Here is a 22,831-nt window from a genome sequence, read left to right as displayed (position 1 = left end):
CCAGTCATTATGGAGCACAAAAGAGCAGCCTGACTTGAATTCCAGTTTTCCTTGTAGGAGACACTTGACTTTCTCTTTGTGTCCTGCTCTGATAACATGACTGTGGTTAGCCTGTTTCTACATAGAAAATCAATGCCATGAATCCTGATTTTTTTCGGTTCTTTTTAAGCCTTCTTAATCTATTATTTTGGCTCTCCTATCTTAAATCACTCTTATGGCTCAGTCCCGACTTCCCAAACCTTTGAGCATGCCTATCCTTGTCTTGAGATTTAGGTAAAAGTTTGTTAACGGGTAAATTGCTATTCAGTACTATCATAACTTTCAGAACATGTAACTTCAGTCTTTCAAAACAGTAGTGCAATAGAACTAAATTGTTTTAAGACACCCAGCGAATTTATTAAATAATGAACAAATTAATAATCTAACAGCGTTATTTCACAATTATATAATGACAATAGAAAGTCTTTTGCCTAGTTCCCTGCATAAATAAAATAGGGTTACAATATAATAGCACTCAATTCTTTTATTGATAACCTTTGTAAACATATAGATGTCAACCTTGGCTCAGTAGGTAGCACTCTCGCCTCAGAGTCAGAAGTCGTGCGTTCAAGTCCCACTCTGGAGCCTTGAATGTAGACTGACATTTCAGTGTAGCACTGATGGAACACTGCACTGTCAGAGGTGCTGTCTTTCAGATGAGATGTTAAACCGAGGTCTTGTCTGACTGCTCAAGGTAGATAAAAAAAATCCCATGGCATTATTTAAATAAGAGCCAAGGGATTTCTCCTGGTGTGTTGGCCAATATTCATCAACTTGCACTTACATAGTGCCATTAACATAGTGAAATATCCCCAGGCACTTCACGGGAGTGATTATCAAACAAATTTGACACTGAGCCGCATAAAGAGTAATTGGGATAGCTGACCAAAAGCTTGGCCAAAGGGGTACGTTTTAAAGAGCGTCTTACAGGATGAAAGAGACTTAGAAAGGTGGACAGGTTTGGGGAGGGAATTCCAGAGTGTAGGGCCTGACCAGTTGACGCCATGGCCGCCAATGGTAGAGAGATTAAAATAGGGGAAGTGCAAAAGGCCAGAATTAGAGGAACAGAGAAATCTCAGACAGTTTTAGAGCTGGAGGGGTTACAGAGATAGAGAGAAGGGACACCATTGAGGGATTTGTAAACAAAAATGAGAATTTTTAAATGGATGTTGGATAAGCAGCATGACAACTTAGAGGTTTGAGAGAGATGGCAATGGTGAGGTAAAGTCAAGTGTTGTCAGTGTAGATGTGGAACCTGAAGTTGTGTTTTCATGTGATGTCGCCAAGGGGCAGCATGTAGATGAGAAATAGATCTTTGGGGGGGCTCCAGAAGTAATGAGGCAAGAGCAAGAAGAGAAGCCATTGCAGGTGGTTAGGTAAGAATAGAATGATACAAGGACAGCCCATTAGCTGGATGGTGGAGGAGAGGCATTGAAGGAGGATGGTGTGATTAAATGTGTCAAAGGCACCAAATGAGTCAAGTGAACAAGGAAAGAGAGTTTATCACATTCACAGTCACATAGGATGTCATTTGTAACTATGGTAAGGATCGGTTCATGGTTGTGGTAGGATAGAAACCTGATTGGAGGGGTTCAAAGATGGAGATGCGGGAAAGATGGACATGGATTTGGAAGGCAACACCATGTTCAAGGACTTTGGAGAGGAAAGGGAAGTTGGAGATGGGGTGGTAGTTTGCAAGGACAAAGGGGTCAAGGGTGGGTTTTTTGAGGAGGGGTAAATGACAGGAGATTTAAAGGGATGGGCAAAGTACCTGAGGAGAGGGAATAATGAACATTAATGCTAACATAGAGGCCAGGAAGGGAGGTTGGGTGGTTAGCAGTTTTGTGGGAGCAGGAGGAGGATCACATAGGCAAGATGAGCTCAGAGAGGGTATGAGGGAAGATAGGAGAGAAACTAGAGAAACACAACCAAAACAGATATCAGCGCAGAAATCGCTGAAAGAGTAATGGCAAATTCACGACACCAGCCATTATTGGTGCATTAAAAAAAGCAATTTGTGGTGTGTGAGAGTTATGAATTTCCACAACTTCCTGGACAACTTGCGCCACTTCACTTTAGCCTTGCAGAAAAGGGAGATCGTCATCAATCTCCCTGTGACTCTTAAGAAATTGCTGGATTTGCACCATAAATATGAATGAATCTTGCCTTGGATATTTAGGGCTGATATTTCATGTCATAAGGACTCTGTTAATGATATGATTTATGGCCATGACATGAAACTCAACCTTGGAGGCCCAGAAAGGGAACAATTAAAACTGTGGAGTCTCATGCCTAGAGGTAGTAAATTGTTCCTAGAGGCTTTCCGTTTTAATTTTTTTTCTTACTTTTCCTTTCTGTCTTTACCTTTCTGTCTTAACCCAATAATTCTTTGCCTCTCTTTACTTCTCTTTCTGTACCTAATTTGACTTTAATTCACCCAATTTCCTGCTCTGTCTTTTACACTGTTTCTTTCTCTATTCTTAAATCTCATTGGTTAAGGAAATAGACCATTGGACCTGGAGGAGCTCCCAGATGCCCTGTTGATCTCGCAGTGCCCTTATCAGCGCGTGATGCAAAAATAATACAATCTGAAGGGTGAGGAAAAAAATGGCATTGCCACAAGATTCCCTGCTCCAGCAATTTCTGGGCCATTATCATTTATCTCATTGTCGTTTGTGGGATGTGGCTGTGCACAAATTGGCTGCCACATTTTCCTACATCACAGCACTTCAAAAGTACTTAATCAGCTGTGAAGTACTTTGGAATATGAAAGTACCACATGCTCTTTCTTTCTTTAGTCCTTTTAATTCTTACAATCTTTTCTGCCTGCCGTATGTTTTCCTATGAATTTTCCAATTGGGATGACTCCCAGTGAGATCCAGTCTCCTAAAAACTCTTTCACTGGTTGCCATGACATCTTTGGATTTTCTACAATTGACATTTGAATTTGAAGTACTTATTTGTCACGTGTTTAACTGAACAAATCACACCATTTGTATTTGTTCACACCTAGTTTGTGTCTGAACTGAAGACCAAAGTTTGAAAGCCAGTTTGAACGCACCTTGCGATATATGTATCAAAACAAGCTTGGCACAGAGATTTCAACTGCAATTGTTTTTATTAAACTGTTTTTATACAGTGACAGTATTTAAAGGGTTAGTTATTAACTAGCACATAATTTTTCACAATCCATACCCTGCCACCCCTGATACTGCCCTGGCATCAATAACACTGCACCACTGCCTTGGTAGGTGTTTGGAAATCTAAAACGAGACTAAGTGCTGGCCCAGTGATCTAATATAACAATGCCACATGGTGATAGGAACATAGGAACAGGAGTAGGCCATTGAGCCCCTCAAGCATCTTCCACCATCCAATTAGATCATGGCTGAGCTGTATCATAAATCTATCTACCTGCCTTCATATCATAACCCTTTCTAACTTTGCCTAATTTATATCTATCAATCTCAGTCTCTAACATCCCATCTAGACCAGAAAATTTTTCTACTTTGAGTTCTGCCAACCTTTTAAGTAACTCCCCTTTATTTTAATCGTATACAATTTCTCTACTATATCCTCCTTTATGGTGATATCAACAGCATCCTCTTCTGTAGTGAAGACAGATTTAAAGTAGGCATTTAGTACCTCAGCCTTGCCATCTGCCTTCACAAGATGATCTTTTTAGTTCTTAATTGGTCTCATCCTTTGATTATCTCTTTACTATTTATGGATTTATAAAAGACTTTTGGTTTCTCATTTATGTTAGCTGCTAATTTATTCTCATATTCTCTTTTTGCCCTTCACTTTTTTTAGATCTCATCTCTACTTTCTATATTCAGCTTACTTCTGTACTGTATTACAAACCTTACATTGGTCATACCCTCCTTTTACTGTTTCAGTTTAACCTCCATATCTTTAGACATCCATGGAGCTCTAGTTTTGGATGCCCTTTCTTTCCCCCATAGGAATGTGTTTACTCTATACCCAGACCATCTCCTCCTTGAAAGCTTCTCATTGTTCAATTACTGTATTGCCAAGCAATTTTTGATTACAACCCACTGGGGCCAGATCCCTTAACTCACTGAAATGACCTCTCTTCCAGTTGAGTATTTCTATGCTTGCTTATGAATTGTCCTTTTCCATTTCTATTCTAAACCTAATAATATGATCACTGTTCTCCAAACTGCTTCCTTTCTCATTGGGCTGGAGACACACTGATCAAGAACGTTCTCTGGGGCACTTTTCAGGAATTCCTCCTCCTCTTTGCACTTTACATTGTTACTATCCTAGTCTATTTTGGGATAATTGAAGTCCCCCATTAGCATAGTAGCTTCTGTATTCCATAATTCTAACAAAATAGGCTCTGTCTCTGACCCCTCAACTGCATCATCCCTTTCCAATGCTGTAATAGTTTCTTGATCAATACTGCCACCCTACCCCACCCTTTTCTTTCCTTCCCCGTCTTTTCTGAATATCTTGTAGCCAGGAATATTGTTCCAAATCCTCCCCTTCTTTGAGTCAAGTTTCTGTTACTGCCACTATCTCATAGTTCCACGTGACAACTTGTGCTTGCAGGTCACCAACCTTATTTATCTTGCTACGTGTATTTACATACATACACTCCAAACTTATCATTAAACTGCCTTGCATGTGCTCACGCCCAACTCCCATCCCAGCTCTATTTCTGAACTTTTTTTTACTCTGGTACTCATTGTCACCACTTAATCTTCCATACTCAAGGGAATACAAGCTTAGATTATGGAACCTGTCCTCATACTTTAACCCTTTTAGCCCAGGTAGCATTCTGGTGAATCTGTGCTACCCCCTCCCCTCCAAGACCAAGATAGCCTTCCCGAAATGCTGTGCCAGAATTGAGCACAGTACTCTAAATAGGCTCTAACAAGAACTTTATTTAACTGGTTCATAACTTCCACCCCTTTGTGTTTCAGCCCTCTTGAGATAAAGGCCAACTTTCCATTAATCTTTTAAATTATTTTCTGTACCTGTCCACTAACTTTTAATGTATTCTGTACGTGGACACCTAAATCTCTCTGCTCATCCACAGTTCCTAGCTTCTCGCTATTTAGAAAGTACTCTGATTTATCTTTCTTAGGTCCAAAGTGGATGATGACCTTAGACTTTCCCACATTTTACTCCATCTGCTACAGTTTTGCCCACTCACTTAATCTATCGATGTCCCTTTGCAACTTTCTGTTCCCATCTACACTATTTACAATGCTACCTAACTTGATATCATCCTCAAACTTGGGATATATATGGCTCGCTATTCCTTCATCCAAACCATTTATAAATATAATGAAAGGCTGAGGTCCTTCTACAGATCCCTGTGGGGGCGGGGGGAAACACCACTAGTCATACCCTTGCAATTGGAGTACATACCCATTATTCCTACTCTGTTTCCTATCTGCTAACCAATTCCACATCCAAGCCAATAGATTGCCTCCAATTCCATGTGCTTTCACTTTTGTTAACAGACGCTTATGGAGAGCCTTATCGAATGCCTCCTAGAAGTCCATATAAGTAGCATCAATACACACCGTCTTATCTACCATGTTAGCTACCTCAGCAAACAATTCAACTAGGTTCATTAGACATGACATACCCTTAGAAATCCATACTGGCTCTCTCTGATTATTTCATATTTGTCCAAATGCTCAGTAACTCCATCCCTAATAATAGATTTGAGTAAGGTAGGAAATATGTTTGTGTCAGGAATGTTTAAAAATGAATTCCCAATTTTGGGCAATGTGTCAAGAGGAAGTACAGAGTGGCATATGAATAATTTCTCACAGAGGAACTTCCATAAACCATAGAAAAAGTACAGCACAGAAGGAGGTAATTCAGCCCATTGTGTCTGCGCTAGCTGAATAAACTATCTGCCCAAACTATCCGACCTTCCAGCACCTGTCTATAGCCCCGCAGGTTACAGCACTTCAGGTGCATGTCCAGGTACCTTTTAAAAGAATTGAGGATCTCTGCCTCTACCACCATTCCTGGCAGTGAATTCCAGACACCCTCCACCCTCTGGGTGAACGAGTTTTCCCTCATGTCCCCTCTAATCCTTCTACCAATCACCTTAAATCTGTGTCCCCTGGTAACTGAGCTCCCCACCAGGGGAAACAGGTCCTTCCTGCCCACTCTAGCTAGGCCCCTCATAATTTTGTACACCTCAATCAAGTCACCCCTCAGCCTCCTCAGTTCTAGGGAAAATAACCCTAGCCTATCCAATCTTTCCTCATAGCTGCAACCTTCAAGCCCTGGTAACATTCTTGTAAATCTCCTCTGTACTCTCTCCAAAACTATTATGTCCTTTCTGTAATGTGGTGACTAGAACTGCAAGCAATACTCCAGCTGTAGCCCAACCAGCACTCTCTACAGTTTCGGCATCACATCCCTGCTTTTATACTCTATACCTCGGCCAATAAAGGAAAGTAATCCATATGCCTTCTTCACCACTCTATCCACTTGTCCTGCCACCTTCAGGGACCTGTGGACATGCACTCTAAGGTCTCTGACTTCTTCTACCCCTCTTAATATCCTCCTGTTTATTGTATATTCCCTCGCTTTATTTGCCCTCCTCAAATGCAATACCTCACACTGCTCTGGATTGAATTTCATTTGCCACTCCTCCGCCCACTCAACCAAACCATTGATATACTGGAGTCCACAGCTTTCCTCCTCACTATTAACTACATGGCCAATTTTTGTGTCGTTGGCAAATATCCCAAATTTCCAATCGCTCTTGGCCCCTAATACATCAAAATAGAAATCTCCTCATTTACAAATTGCTCAAATACCTTGTTCCTCCCAAACTTCATAACCTATCCAGCCCCAGTCCCACCTGTGCCCTTCAGACCTTTGATTCTGGTCCCCCTCTACCTCTGCTCCACCACTGGTAGGAAAGCTTGTAGCCATATCAACCCTGGAATTCCCTCCCAAAGCCCCTCTGTCTTCTTTGTTTCACTCCACCTTTAAAAGCCTCCTCAAACTATAGCTCTTTGATCATATTTTCATTCGTCACTTTGTGAAGCAACTTGGGGCATTTACAGTAATAATGCCATACATTTAAATAGTATCTTTAACATAATTATCCATTCCAATGTATTTACTGTTACTATGTTAAGGATGCTATGTAAATGCAACAGACTGAAATATTAGTAACATCATACTTCATAGCACAAGAGCATTGACTGATAGGTAGTTACAGAGCAGAACTGACAGAACCGGAAGCATATTGCCTGTCTACGCTGTGTGTTTTACAATACTTCATGTGCAGACGCACAAAAAAACTAAATAAATATGTGGCTGGTTTACTTTTGAGATAAAAACTGCAACAAAACCTAAATGTTTGTGCTGCAATGGATACCACCCCTACTGTTGTGCAACATTCAATTTGGGCTGTTCAGCACAACACAATTTTTGTCTATATTACAGTTTATGTTTTTTTAATGCTTTTTAAAATTTACATTTCCTGTACGTGCATAATTAAAGGGAAGGCAGACTTCTAGGTTTCTATTAACCTAATTGCCTACTTGGAAACCATGCAGGTGATTCAAAGGACTGGACCTCCTTCCCATGGCAGCATTGCTGAGGCTGGGAATTCACTGTATGAGGAATCATCATAGGTGCAAATACGTGTGCCACTATTCTGGCCGTGGTGTGTTAGAGCTCCAATATGTGATGCCACAATGTCATGTGGATATTTCAAGAGGTTTTATTTGGCGCAAGCTCTTCCAAAAATTAAACTGACATAAAGGATCCAATAGTAACTCTGAGACCCATTCAGAGTGGCGTGGGGGTTGCAATAGTGGGTGGGAAACCTGGAATAGGTTTCAGCGCATCTGCCTGTGGAATTTTACCACAACCGCCCAGTTATAATATTTCTGGTTTTGTCATTGAATGCGCAGCAGCAGGCATGGAGTGGACCTCCATAATGCAATTTCAACTTCAGTATTTAAAGGGATAATCCAAAGATAGAATTAGGAGAACTTTGGAGGTTTTGGATATAGATGGCAATTGTACAAGCAGGATGCTCAAAGGCTGCACCCCCCCCCTCACCCCCCCACTTTAACAATGCCTCCTTTAATTCACTGCTGGGGGCAGCAAGCAGCAGGGAGGGGATAATCTTTCCCAGCAATGGGAAGAAGAAAACTGCTACTGTTATGATGAAGGCGTGGCTGGAGGTGACCCAGTTGGTGAGCAGCAGGAATATTGTGTCACGCTCCTTGATTCAGTGGAGGAAGCACTTTAATGACCTAACTAGGTCAGGAAAAATAAGTACAGTTGCACATTTACCTACAGCCTGTTGTGCACATCACCCCCCGACATCCTCACTCCATCTTGTCAAGCCTACTCCATCATATCACTCCCCGCACCCACCTATTTTGCAAGTTCACTCATTTTTCTCTTTCTATGCGCTTCCTCACATCTCATCTATCCATCCACCACTGGCACTTACCCTCAACCTTAGGTCATCTTATGCCTCTCCCTGAATCGTCCTCTCACTAAATGCCCTGCCCCCATGGGGTGAACATATGTCATTACAGTCACTCATCAGTCTGCTCTTTCCCCGATGCAAAAGAGACTGCAGAAAACTAGGGAGAGGGAGAGGTTTGGAGGTGGTCCTCCACAGATTTCCCATTTGACAGCTGCAGACAAGCAAGCAATGAAGATCAGCGGCATTTCGGTATCTCTGACTGTCGGAGACAGTGCAATTGTCCAGCTACCTGGTGACCGAAATAAATATCAGTGATCCACAGACAACACTCAGTCATGTTGACTTGATCTCAACAGCAAGTGAAATATGATCATCTTCATAATGCTAAGTTGCAACATTCTTACCTTGCCAGTGCTCATTCATGTTTTTTTCTCTCAGCCGAGCCTTCACATACGCATCAGGAATCCATGGACCTGGCAGATGACGGTTCCTCAAAAGAGATATTTTGGTCTGAGGGTGCACCGTCACAGAACTCATGCCTATCTCGCACCAGCTCAGATACTCTCCCGCATAACAGGACATAAAAGGATGATCAATGAGGGGCAACAGAAAATCTGTGACGTAATGACAGGACTTCTGTGCACACTGGTCATGATTGCAAAGCGAATGGAGGGATCCGCCTCAAGCATGAATTGGATAATGCCGCGGGTTATTATCAGGATGTTTTCTTCCATGAATAGATTGTTGCGATAGAGTTGGCCAATCAAATGAGTTTTAGCAGGCTTTGATTACAGGGTGCAGACGGTGGATGCCAACATATCTGACGCCTTAAATAGGCCGACAGACAAATTAATAAAAGCAAAATACTGCAGATGCTGGAAATCTGAAATAAAAACAGAAAGTACGGAAATACTCAGCAGGTCAGGCAGCATCTGTGGCGAGAGAAGCAGAGTTAACGTTCCAGCTCTGTGACCTTTCATGTTGTTTGGCGAACAGATCTCTACCTTGAGAAGGCTAAAAACCAACTCTCTGATACTTCCTCCTACCTCTCCCTGGACCATAACCCAACACCGAAGATTAAACCATCATTTCCCAGACCGTCACTGACCTCTTATCCTCTGGAGATCTTTCCCACATGGCCTCCAATCTCATAGTTCCCCAACTCTGTATGGCCTGCTTCTACATCCTTGCCAAGATTTGCAAACATCCATCATTTCAGCCTGTTCTTGCCCCTGGGAACATATTTCTTCCTACCTCAACTCCATTTTTCTCCCCTTGTCCAGTCTCTTGTGACCTACATCTGCAACTCTTCCTATGCTCTCTGCTAGGTTTGATAGTTTCCTTTTTATTGGCCCTACCCATCTCCTTTTCATCACAGGTGTCCACTCCCTCCACCCCCCCCCCCCCCCCCCCCCCAATATGGCCTGTTGGCCCTACACTTCATTCTTCATCGTAGGACCAACCAGTCCCCATCCACCGTGCCCCTCCTCCTCTGCCTGGCTGAACTTGTTCTTACATTGAACAACTTCTCCTTTGATTACTTTCACTTCCTCCAAATAAAAGGATCATTATGGGAACACACGTGTCCTGGCTATCTCTGCCTTCTCGTGGGATATGTGGAACATTCTTTGTTCCAGTCCTACTCAGGTCCCCTCCCTCACCTCTTTTTCTGGTACATTGATCATTGTATTGGTGCTACTTTATGCTCTTGCCCTGAATTTGAAAAACTTTGCTTCAAGTGTCCACCCCCCCTCACCTTTATGTCGTCCATTTCCAACTCTTTCCTTCCTTTCCTCAATGTCACTATCTCCATTTCTGGGGACAAGCTGTCAACTAATATCTAAGATAAACCCACTGACTCGCACAGCTACCTTGATTACACTTCCTCCCATCCTGCTTCCTATAAGGACTCTATTCCATTCTTCCAGTATCTCAGTTTCCATCGCATCTGTTCTGACAGTGCTACCTTCCACAACAGTGCTTCCAATTTGTCTTCCTTTTTCATCAACTGAGGATTCCCCCCCACCATAGTTGACAGGGCCCTTGACCGTATCCATCTCATTTCCAAATTTTCTGCCCTCACCCCTTTATCTCCAACCTCGTCCCAGAATCAGCCCAGATTCCCCTTCTACCCCACCAGCCTCCATATTCAATGGATAACCCTCCTCCATTGCCACCACCTCCAGCATGATGCCATCACCAAACACATCTTTCCCTCCACTTTCAGCATTGCGAATGGACCGTTTCCTGTGCAACACCCTGGTCCACTCTTCCAAAACACCCAACACCCCCTCCCCTTCCTATGGCACCTTCCTATGCAAGCACTGGTGTGCAACACCTGCCCTTTAACCTCCTCCCTTCCCACTGCCTAGGGCCCCCAAACACTCTTTCCAGGTGAAACAATAATTTACTCATACTTCTTTCATTTTAATATACTGTATTCACTGCTTACAATGCGGCCCCCTCTAGAGTGGTGAGACTAAACACAGATTGGGTGATTACTTTGCAGACACGTCCGTTCTGTCCATAAGCATGACCCTGAGCTTCTGGCCATCTGTCATTTTAATTCACTGCCTCACTCTCACTCTGATCTTTCTGTCCTTGGCCTCCTACACTGTTCCAATGAAGCTCAATGGTGGCTTGAGGAACAGTACCTAATCTTCCTAATCTGGACTCAACATTAAGTTCAACAGTTTCAGATCATAACCACTGGCCTGATTTATTTTTTCACACAGCACATGCTGATAATGATTCTGCTGTTGCCATTTATACCTCCTCTGACCCATCTTTTCATTCTTTCTTGTCCCATAGCCACCCGCTTTTGCCTGCACGATCGTCCCTTTTGTCATTTAATCATTCTTACCTGTTAGACCTTCCCGTTTGTTCTTTCCTGCCTTCCCACTTTCCCTGCCTCTGTGCTTGCTTAAAACCTGTTACATCTGTAATATTTTCCTGTTTTGATGAAAGGTCATAGACCTGAAACGTTAACTCTGTTCCTTTCTCCCCAGATGCTGTTGAGTATTTCCAGCATTTTCTGTCCATATTTCATATTTCCAGAATCTGCAGTAGTTTGCCTTTTTATTAGTAACAATGGGGGACTTCACTTTTCCTAATATAGACTGGGACAGTAGCAGTGTAAGGGACTAAGAGAGTGAGAAATTCCTGAAATGTGCACAAGAGAATTTTCTTGATCAGTGTGTCTCCAGACCAATAAGGGAGGAAGCAGTGCTGGATCTAGTTCTGGGGAATGAACTGGGGCAAGTGGAGTACATTTCACTAGGGGAGCAATTACGGAACAGTGATCATAATACCATTAGATTTAGAATAGCTATGGAAAAGGAGAAGGAACAATCCAGTATAAAATTAAAATGGAAGAAAGTTAATTTCAGTGGTTAAAAAGGGATCTGGCCCAGGTGGATTGGAATCAAAGGTTTGTAGACAAAACAGCAGATGAACAATGGGAGGCTTTCAAGGAGGTGATGGTTTGGGTACAGAGCAGACACATTCCTAAGAGGGGGGAAAAGAAAGGCATCCAAATATAGAGCTCCCTGTGTGTCTAAAGATATAGAGGTTAAAGTGAAACAGAATAAAGCGGCTTATGCAAATATATGGTTCGTAATATAGTGGAGAACCAAGCTGAATACAGCAAGTGTAGAGATGTAAAAAAGGGAATAAGAGGGGCAAAGAGAGAACAAAAACAGATTAGCAGCTAACATAAATGGGAACGTGAAAGTCCTTTAAAAGCACAAAAATATTAAAAGGATAGTTAAAGGAAGGGTGAGCCAATTTGGGACCAGAAAGGTCTTGTGGAAGCAGAGGGCATGGCTGAGGTACTAAATGAATACTTTGCATAGGTATTCTTTTGAGAAGAGAATGCTGCCAAGGTAGCAGAAGCAGGCAGTAATGAAACTAGTTTGGCTAAAAATAGGTAAAGAGGAGGTACTTAAAAGATTGGCAGTCGTCAAAACAGAGGAGTCACTCGCTCCAGATGGAATCATCCTAGTTTACTGAGGAAAGAGTGGAAATTGCAGAGGCTCTAACCACAAGCTTCCAAACCTCCATACGGGGTGTTCCCAGAGGACAGGGACAGGGATAAACCTGGCAACGACATGCCAGTAAGCCTAATGTCAGTGGTGAGAAAACATTTGGAGACAATAATCTAGGACAAAATTAATCACACTTGGAGAAGTATAGGCTAATAATGAAAGGTCAGTTTTGTTAAAGACAAGTCATGTTTAACGAAGTTGATCATGTTTTTTTGATGAATAATGGAAAGGGTTGATGTTGTTTATATGGACTTTGAAAAGACGTTTCACAAATCACCACATAATAGACTTTCGAGCAAAACTAAAGCCCATGGGAAAAAAGGAACAATGGCAGCATGAATAAAAAGTTAGCTAAGGGACAGAAAACAGAATAGTGGTGAATGATTGTTTTTCCAGACTGGAGGGAAGTATTCAGTGATTTCCCCAGGGGTTGGTATTAGGCCCATAGCTCTTTTTGATATATATTAATGACCTGGGCTTGGGTATACAGGGTATATTTTCAAAGTTTACAAATGACACAAAACTCAGAAATGTAGGATATTAATCGACTTCAGGAGAAGATAAACTGGTGAAATACCCAGCGGTTGTCATCTCAACAGTCAGAGCACGGATCTGATCAGTGTGCCGGCACCACTGGTGTTGCACCACACAGGAACGGTAAGAAAAGAATAATAGAATGGTTACAAAATAGTAGGAGGCCATTTGGTCCATTGTGTCCCTGCTGGCTCGCTGCAAGAGCAACTCACCTAGTCCCACTCCCCTTTCCTTTTTTCCGCAGCCCTGCAATTGTTTTCTCTTCAGACAATTATCCAGTTCTCTTTTGAAGGCCTTGATCGAATCTGCCTCCACCACACTCTGAGCAATGTATTTCAGATCCTAACCAATCAGTGCATAAATGTTTTCCCTCATGTTGCTGTTGCTTCGTTTCTGAATGATCTTACAACCCCAATTAAAAAAAAACAAATGGACAAGATTTCACTTTTTAAACTTTTACTTTAACAATCTAACCAAAATCAACAAAAATTAGACATGAATTAACAGACAAATATTACATATTACACATTAACTATCAGATACAATATAGATAGATCCCACAGATTTACTGGGCAGACCAGTCAGCAGATATGGCACCAATTACAGCCACAAAGTTCTTCAAAGCTCTGAACCTCCTCAGGTACATCTCCAGCACCCATCTTCCAAGATGCAGCCACCGATTCTCATCTGACTGCAGTTCCCCTTCAACCCGAACTCCATAGGTACGGTCTTCACCCAAAATGGCACATTGCTCCAGAACCTCCTCAGCTCTGCTCACGACAGTCTTGATGGGGTGGATCCACCACTATTACCTTTATCCGAGCCCTTCAGTGACAACCCAATGCAGTCAGGTCGGGTCTGGTTAATCAGCTACTTTAAATAACAGAAACAGCTGCAAGAACTTGTATTTGCCTATGGCCAGCTTTCTTGAAACTTTTCATAATTTTAAAGACCTCTATTATGTCACTCCTCAGCCTTCTTTTTTCGAGAGAAAAAGCCCCAGTCTGTTCAGTTTTTCTTGATAATTATAAGCTCTTAGTTCTGGATAACCCTTGTAGATCTTTTTTTCACCTTCTCCAGTGCTTCAATATACTTTTTGTAATATGCAGACCAGAACTGTGCACTATAATCAAAGTATGGTATAACGAAGGTTCTATACTAGTTTCACATAACTTCCCTGTTTTTCCATTCTATTCCTCTAGAAAAGAACCCCAGTACTTTGTTTGAATTTGTTTTGACCTTGTTAACCTTATTTACGGCCTCGGAGGGATAGAGGGATCAGGCTCTTCTTGATTCAATTGGTTGATTTTGATTGTCGGTCAAACAGACTTTTCCCCCCCAACTCCAATATTTTTATAACTAATAAACAAAAGTGTTCACAGAAAGTGAAAAGATCCACACATTTTGTTTAATGCTCCTATAATCTTTATTCCAGGTTTCTTGCAACAGTGTCCTGGAGATTAATCTTCCATTACTGGAGACTCCAGGAAACGGAGAACGACTGCAGAACTCAGAGGTGCAGAGGGATCTAGGTGTTCTAGTGCATGAATCACAAAAAGTTAGCAAGCAGGTACAGCAAGTAATAAAGAAGGCTAATGGCATGCCATCCTTTATTACGAGAGGAATTGAAAATAAAAGTAAGGATGTTATGCTTCAGTTATACTGGGCATTGATGAGACCACATCTTGAATACTGTGTGCAGTTTTGGTCTTCTTATTTAAGCAATGATGTGAATGCGTTTGAGGTGGTTCAGAGGAGGTTTACTAGATTGATACCTGGAATGAGCAGGTTGTCTTATGAGGAAAGCTTGGACAGACTGGGCTTGTTTTCACTGGAGTTTAGAAGAGTGAGGGGAGACTTGATTGAAGTATATAAGATCCTGAATGGTCTTAACAGGGTGGATGTGGAAAGGATGTTTCCTCTTGTGGGTGAGTCCAGAACCAGGAGGCACTGTTTTAAAATTAGGGGTCGTCCTTTTAGGACAGAGATGAGGAGAATTTTTTTTCTCTGAGGGTTGTGCGACTTTGGAACACACTGCTTCAGAAAGTGGTGGAGGCAGGGTCATTGAATATTTTTAAGGCAGAGGTAGATAGATTCTTGTTAGGCAAAAGAATCAAGGGGTATCAGGGGTAAATGGGAGTGTGGAATTTGAGACACAAACAGATCAGCCATGATCTTATTAAATGGCGGAGCAGGCTAGAGGGGCCGAATGGACTACTCTGCTCCTAATTTGTATGTTCGACAATCCTCGAAGGTTGATAACCCTATTTTAGTCCTTCTCTTCCACCGCTGATGGTGTACATGATGAAACCTCTTTTGTGAGAGACAATCTCACTACCCCTTGTAGGCCATAAATAAGATTAACATCGTTGAAATACATTGATTTAAAAATTCAAATTGCTAACCCACCTCTCTGGCAGGGGTTACGCATACGCAGCCAATTGTGCACGAGTTGAATCTGGAAGTTGGCGCGTTGGAGCTGGCTTCAGGACGTGCTGACATTTTCGATGAATTTAACGCCCACATGCTCCTCGATGTTAAAATCCCCCACAAATACAATTCAGCAATAATGTTCCTCCAACAATAAACAAGAAACCGGAAACTTTTTTAAAGTCTTTCACTTTTGTCCTCAGCTGTACGTTTGAGCGACAGGCACTTTTTTGTGAGGTTTTTAAAAAAAAGATAATCAAAACTCCTTTCATTTCAATGAGTCTTCATCACAGCGGTCTCAGATCTGTCAAGTGTTCGTCGATAATAGCGCGTATTTTGGTTTAAAATACAACCTATTTCGATTCATGCCACTCTTGGGATATCCTGAGGGTTTTGAAGACATTATATAAATGCAAGTTCTTTCCTTACTAATAATGAACGTGGGTTTGCAATTTATGCCACTCCTGTTGTTTATAATTATTGCTCTTTTCATGTTAATAGAAATCTAAGGCACTGCCCCTGGTTACCAAGCTCTTACTCCCGAGTTTCCGGAAACGGCCGAAGATCGGGCGCCGAACCTCTCCGGAAGTTACCGAGCAGCCGGCGTCGAAGTTTTCCGGAAGTTGCCGAGGGCCGCCAGGCGTCCGTCTTCTCGGACTGAGAGCGGCTTGGTTCGCCATGTTGGTTTGTGTGTAAAATAATCGCTTGCATCCGTCCTAAGGCCTGACTCTTTCACTCAAAGGACGAGCCCCGCTGCTAGTTCACACTCTGGGCCATCTACCAATGCTATTATTTTTGTGATTTGCAGGTAAACTCACGTGGGAAACGTCCTTCTGAGGGAGGACACCCTGAGGTACATCTCTCTGTCTCTCTATACAACAAAATCCGCCTGGTTTTTCCTTTTTTTTTTGTCTTCCTCAGCCTGAAATGAGCTTACCACAGAAAGCCAAACCACAGCCTGTAATAAGAGGACTACAACAGCCTGCTTCGTATCCTTCACTTTTTGGGAAACATTCAATTTATCGATATATATAATCCAAAAAATAGTAACTTAACAGAGGAATTTTACCTTTTTTGACTAATGTTGGTTCATTTTTTAAGGGGCTGGGTGGGTAACGTTGTCACTATAGGTTACTTGGGGTTAGAAGTAAAATCTTTAAGATCTGTTTGGTTTCTGGGCACTTGTTGCAAGTGTTGATGGGTTCAAGGTTTTTTAAAAGTCTTTTTAAAAAAAGAAATAAGATTTATTGTTAAATATTTCTGAAAGAAATTGCTTTGTGTTTGGGCTGATTTAAAGGATGTTGATTGAAGTGTGGAGAGAAAGGGGGAAAGAGGCTCTTAACGACGAACCGGGAGTAATCTTGTTTCGATTTTTCTTTTTGAACCCCTTCCCCCATTTAAAAAAAACGTAGCAACACATCTAGAAACGTCTTTATTTCAGTGTTTGAAACAAAAGTCACAGGCTCTTACTTTTTTTTTAAAAAGACAAAACCCTGTAGGGGAGCCGGTGAAGGAAAGGGAATCTGGTGGGATTGTTTGATTTTGTATTTTCTGGGTGGGTTAGAATTTCTTTTCTCTTTATTTTCTTGTTCAATATATTTGTTTGTGGCTTTTTAAAAATAAAATATTTCCTTGTAGAGATTTTTTTCTTGGGAAATTGTTAAACTGTGGTGGGGGTAGGGTCGGGACTGTGCATGTGTGTGACACGTCTTCAGAAAATGCCGGTTACAGACAGATACCAACTCCACTGCAGTCACTCTGCAGCTCTCCATTAAAATCTGCAGGCCTGTAAGCCCACAGATCTAATTTAAATCTAATGTTTTATATCGATTGATTTTCATCTTTTTAAAGAAAAAGCTGACAAATGGAGAATTATAGACAATTACGCGTTCTGTGCAGTGACATACAGCGAGTTTACAGTATGCAGCATATTTCATATTCTGACTCAAATTGTACTCTGACCTCCCTGAATTTGGGATCAGGAGTCTGACCATTTTTTATCATTTAATTTTATCTGGGGATTTTTTTTTCTCTGTAAACGTGTGTATTTTTACACTTCCGGGCTTGAAACAAAAGCCCTGTTACAAAATGGAGAGATTGGTGTATCACTGGGCTGAAGCCCAGTCATAATAGTGTGTAGTGATGACCTCTGTTTGAGTTGTTCATGTTTAATTTGTATTGTGGTGCAATCTTGTTTCATGGTTCTTGTTTTTATAATGTATTATTTGTAGAAGACCTTGTGTTTAAAGGAGAAAATACTTGTTTTGTGGCTTTATGTTGCAGATGTATTGACACTGTAGTTCCTTGGAATGGGGGGAGAGAAAGGAATGTTGCTTTGCAAATTCCAATGTGACTTGAAATAAAATGGTGTATATTAGACCATTTGCATTTTAAATTGTAAGATTTGGTTTGTGAAGGGGTTTGATATGCAGCCAAGAATGTGGCTATTAGGAAATCATTCAATGATTTACTGTGATATTGAATAAATCATTGTGCTAATGGGGATAATGAGTAGAGATGTTACAGTGGTTTGGATTTAAATGCTAGATTATTGTCAGGATGCACAGGGATACAGTATGTTTATGGTATTGTATAAGTTTGAATTAACCTTTCATTGTTAAATTGCCCTTTAGCATGTTGTAAATAATGTTGATGTATTAATTTAAAAATGCTAAATAAGAGTACTAAAGCAGAAAAAAATCTTCATTCGCGATTGAATTACTTACTTGTCTGGTTGGTAGATGATTTAGTGTGATACAATTTACAGTCTTAACGGAGAACAAGCTGATAAATTTTTGTGGACGAAGCTTTTTATGAAAAGCTTTATTTTGTTGTACTAAGTTCAAGGCTGTAGTTTTAGGCCTTGGTTTTAGGATGTGGTTTCTCTGCCAGATACCTGCTCTCCCAATCCACACAGCTGATGTTGGGCATGCTCAGACACCCAGTACTAGTTTCCTGTTAAATAGTGATCCGGGGAACTGAAGAAGGCACTTTAACCTTGCTAGATAGTATGGTACCTTTTTAACAGTCGTAAGGCATGCAGGCGCATATCTGATGCAGACTTCCTGGTAAATAATATACTTGGTGCTGACTGTGTCACACAGATACCATTTTTAACTGGTGCATTGAACTCTGAGAAGCATAAAAAAGGTTGGAAAAGTAGTATTTATCTTTATCCAGTAGATGCTTGGCTATTCTTGCACATGGTGTTAAGGCTGTTGCATGATTTCTGCAAAGTAATCATGATTACTATTTTAGTTCATATGAGCAATTTTTCAGTGTAATACGTTCAGTTGGTAATCGGTGTTAGAAAACAGTTCTTATATGTGATTTGAATGTACCCGGTTTTAATTTGTGTGTGTGTGTATAATTTTCTATATAAACAGTTTTGTTCGCTTGCCCACACCCATATCTAGTGTGAGCTCAGTCTGCAGTCATTGGTTTGAATTGAGTTTAGTGCTGTATCCTTGGGAGTAAAATATTAATGCCAAACAATTAAAATTAAGTTTTTATTTTAAAATGTGTATAAGACATTGTTACAAAACCAACTTTAGTAATTGCATGGAGTAACATTTTTATGTTTGTTCTACAACTGAGGTTAAATCCAATTTTTGTGGGGGAAAGTGGAAACAATCTTGGTTACCCCTTCTTTGAGCAGTTTCATTTTTGAAGTTGAAGACTAGGGTTACAGCAAAGAAACTGAAGCTGTTTTAGTGGCAGTGTTCCATACTGACGCATTGTTTAATCCTGAGCAAGTAAAATATGGCGAAACTGGAAATAATGTGGGATGGGGAAGTCAGTAGAATACAAGGGAGGGTAATTACAAATATTGAACCTTTTCTGCTGTAAGATCTGTTGAGATACTGAAGGGTCTTCATTTGTGACATAGTTTGAGTTCTTGACCTTGCAAAAAAACTCAAAACATTTTTCATGGCTTTGGCTTACATCACAGATTATAGTATTTTATATTGCAGCTTTTAAATTGAATCTAATTGAAACACTTGTGGAGACTGATTTGGTCTCCGACATGAAAGCTAGTGCTTTCGAATGTGTATGGATTCAACGCTTTGTGTTTCTACCCTTGTAGGCCCCTCTGCAATGCACGCTTTCCAAATGAAAAGCAGGGAGGTGACCTGTTCCAAAGCCTCTGGAAGAACAAGGTCCTTGCCATTTACGGTGGGACAGTTGACGAGCAGTGGAGAACTTTCAAAGCAATTTTTCAAAGTGCTCAGCAAAAGTATATTCCAGTGAAAAGGAAGGACTGGAAGAAAAGGGGTAATCTGCCATGGGTGTCTAAGGAAATAAGGGAGGCTATCAAATTGAAAAAGAAGGCATACAAAGTGGCCAAAAGCAGCATGAAACTAGAAGATTGGGAAAACTTTAAAGGTCAGCAGAAAGCTACAAAAAGAGCTATAAAGAAAAGTAAGATGGAGCATGAGAAAAAGCTAGCACAGAATATAAAGACAGATAGCAAAAGTTTCTATAAATATATAAAACGAAAAAGTGGCTAAAGTAAACGTTGGTCCTTTAGAGGATGAGAAGGGGAATTTAGTTATGGGATATGATGAAATGGCCGAGGCATTGAACAGGTATTTTGTATCGGTCTTCTCAGTGGAGGACATTAATAACATGCCAGTAATTGACAAAGAGACGAACGTAGGTGAGGACCTGGGAACAATCATTATTACGGAAGAGGTAGTGTTGGACAAGCTAATGGAGCTAAGGATTGATAAGTCTCCTGGCCCTGATGGAATGCATCCCAGGGTACTAAAAGAGATGGCGGGAGAAATAGCAGGTGCACTGACGGTAATTTTCCAAAATTCGCTGGACTCTGGGGTAGTCCCATGCAGATTGGAAAACAGCAGATGTGATGCCACTGTTTAAAAAGGGAGGTAGACAAAAGATGGGGAATTATAGACCGATTAGCTTAACCTCTGTAGTGGGGAAGATGCTTGAGTCTATCATCAAGGAAGAAATAGCAGGGCATCTCGATAGAAATTGTCCCGTTGGGCAGACGCAGCATGTGTTCATGAAGGGCAGGTCATGCTTGACAAATCTTTTGGAATTCTATGATGACATTACGAGCAAGGTGGACAATGGGGACCCAGTGGATGTGGTGTACCTAGATTTCCAAAAGGCCATCGACAAGGTGCAGCACAAGAGGCTGCTGCATAAGATAAGGATGCATGGCGTCAGGGGTAAAGTATTAGCATGGATAGAGGATTGGTTGATGAACAGGAAGCAGAGAGTGGGGATAAATGAGTGCTATTTTGGTTGGCAATCAGTCACTAGTGGTGTGCCTCAGGGATCGGTGTTGGGACCGCAATTATTTACAATTTATATAGATGATTTGGAGTTGGGGACCACGTGTAGGGTGTCAAAGTTTGCAGATGACACTAAGATGAGTGGCAGAGCAAAGTGTGCAGATGACTGTGAAACTTTGCAGAGGAACATAGATACGTTGAGTGAGTGGGCAAAGGTCTGGCAGATGGAATACAATGTTAATAAATGTGAAGTCATTCATTTCGGTAGGAGTAACAGGAAAAAGGATTATTACTTGAATGGTAAAAAGTTGCAGCATGCTGCCATGCAGAGGGACCTAGGTGTCCTTGTGCATGAATCGCAGAAGGTTGGTCTGCAGGTACAGCAAGTAATTAGGAAGGCAAATGGAATTTTGTCCTTCATTGCTAAAGGGATTGAGTTTAAAAGCAGAGAGGTTATGTTGCAGCTGTATAAGGTACTGGTGAGGCCGCACCTGGAGTACTATGTGCAGTTTTGGTCTCCTCACTTGAGAAAGGATATACTGGCACTGGAGAGGGTGCAGAGGAGGTTCACTCGGTTGATTCCGGAGTTGAGGGGGTTGGCTTATGAGGAGAGACTGAGTAGATTGGGATTATATTCATTGGAGTTCAGAAGAATGAGGGGGGATCTTATAGAAACATATAAAATCATGAAGGGAATAGATAAGATGCAAGTAGAGAGGATGTTTCCACTGTCAGGTGAAGCTAGGACAAGAGAGCACAGCCTCAAGATTAGAGGGAGCAGATTTAGGACTGAATTAAGAAGGAACTTCTTCACCCAGAGGGTTGTTAATCTATGGAATTCCTTGCCCAGTGAAGTAGTTGACGCTTCTTCAGTAAACGTCTTTAAAGCTAAGGTAGATATCTTTTTGAACAATAAAGGAATTAAGGGATACGAGTAAGTGGATCTGTCCACGAGAAGATCAGCCATGATCTTATTGAATGGCGGAGCAGGCTCGAGGGGCCGGACGGCCTACTCCTGCTCCTAGTTCTTATGATCTATGAGCCTATTGTGGATGATTGCATCAACATCATGAACTTGGTAGAAAGCTGGCAGGGGGATGATGACTCCATACTGTAAATGAAGCCTCCCTGTCTGGCTATACCTTCCATTGCTTGCCCTGCCGGGACCATTGTGGTGGTGGTCACCAAATTACATCTTAGTCTGCCCCACCTCTCTGGCACTTTTTCCTCCTTTGAACATCTCCCCTTGCTCCACCCCTCTCACATCTCAGTTAAAATCCTTTCTGTACCACCCACCTAAGTGCCATTAAAAAAAAATTCTCACCAAGATATCGTCACTTTTTTTTGCCTCAGCCTCTGCACCCAGTGACTTCTCAGTGATTTCAACCTCTTTCTCTGCATCATGTACTCTCTCTTGAGTTTGTTGCCCTCGTATCCTCCCTTAATCTCCCTCCATATAAGCTCCCCAACCCATATTCACAGACCTTCCTTGATCTTGCCATCTTGCAGGGTGTCGCTACTCTCACCGTGTCATTCACAGAAAATTCCTTATATTCCCCCTTCCCCCTCCCAACCCTACTTCCTTCTGTATCACCCCTGCGGAAAAAAGTACTCCCAGTTCACTAACAACTTCACTTGCAAGATCTCAACTGTCTAGTCTTTGGCCCAGCATTTACCATACCGCTTCTGCAGCTACTGATCTGTTCAAACCTTTGATGCCCTAGACCCCACTAAAACCATCACTGTATCTCACCCTAGCTGTTCCCATGGATTCTTTAAGCCCCTCTCCCCTGTCGCCTTTACCTTCACATCCAACAACACATGTGAGGAGCTCATGGACTTCTTTGTCACTAAAGTTGAGAGCTGCCTCTGCCGCTTCCCTCTACCCCACTGGGCCAAACGTCCTCTAAAGTTTCCCCCTTTTCCCCCTGCCCTAACCCTGAATTCACTTCTTTCTGTAGTTTCCTATCTCTTCTCATGGCTCGTTTTGTCCCTGAGACCCACCTCCTGCTCCCTTGGCCATTTTCCCACTAAACTGCTGATTGTCCAAATTCCCTTCC

At 41.7% G+C, this 22,831-nt stretch overlaps 1 protein-coding gene across 7 annotated transcripts in view; it reads left to right on the top strand.

Moving 5' to 3' along the window:
* The first annotated feature begins 16,132 nt into the window (after nt 1-16,132).
* LOC137352259 (eukaryotic translation initiation factor 4 gamma 3-like) overlaps nt 16,133-22,831 on the top strand; it is a 436,424-nt gene continuing 429,725 nt past the window's right edge. For 5 of the 7 annotated variants that reach the window (XM_068017537.1, XM_068017534.1, XM_068017536.1 and 2 more), the window contains exon 1: nt 16,133-16,496. In XM_068017537.1, the coding sequence (XP_067873638.1) occupies nt 16,435-16,496 (62 nt within the window). In that variant the 5' untranslated portion in view covers nt 16,133-16,434. The remainder of the gene's footprint in view (nt 16,497-22,831) is intronic. The other 2 variants (XM_068017532.1, XM_068017538.1) reach the window with 2 other exon arrangements.

This window comes from Heterodontus francisci, chromosome 37, assembly GCF_036365525.1.
Source record: "Heterodontus francisci isolate sHetFra1 chromosome 37, sHetFra1.hap1, whole genome shotgun sequence".
Classification (NCBI taxonomy): Eukaryota; Metazoa; Chordata; class Chondrichthyes; order Heterodontiformes; family Heterodontidae; genus Heterodontus; species Heterodontus francisci.
This window is presented reverse-complemented; position numbering and strand designations above follow the sequence as displayed.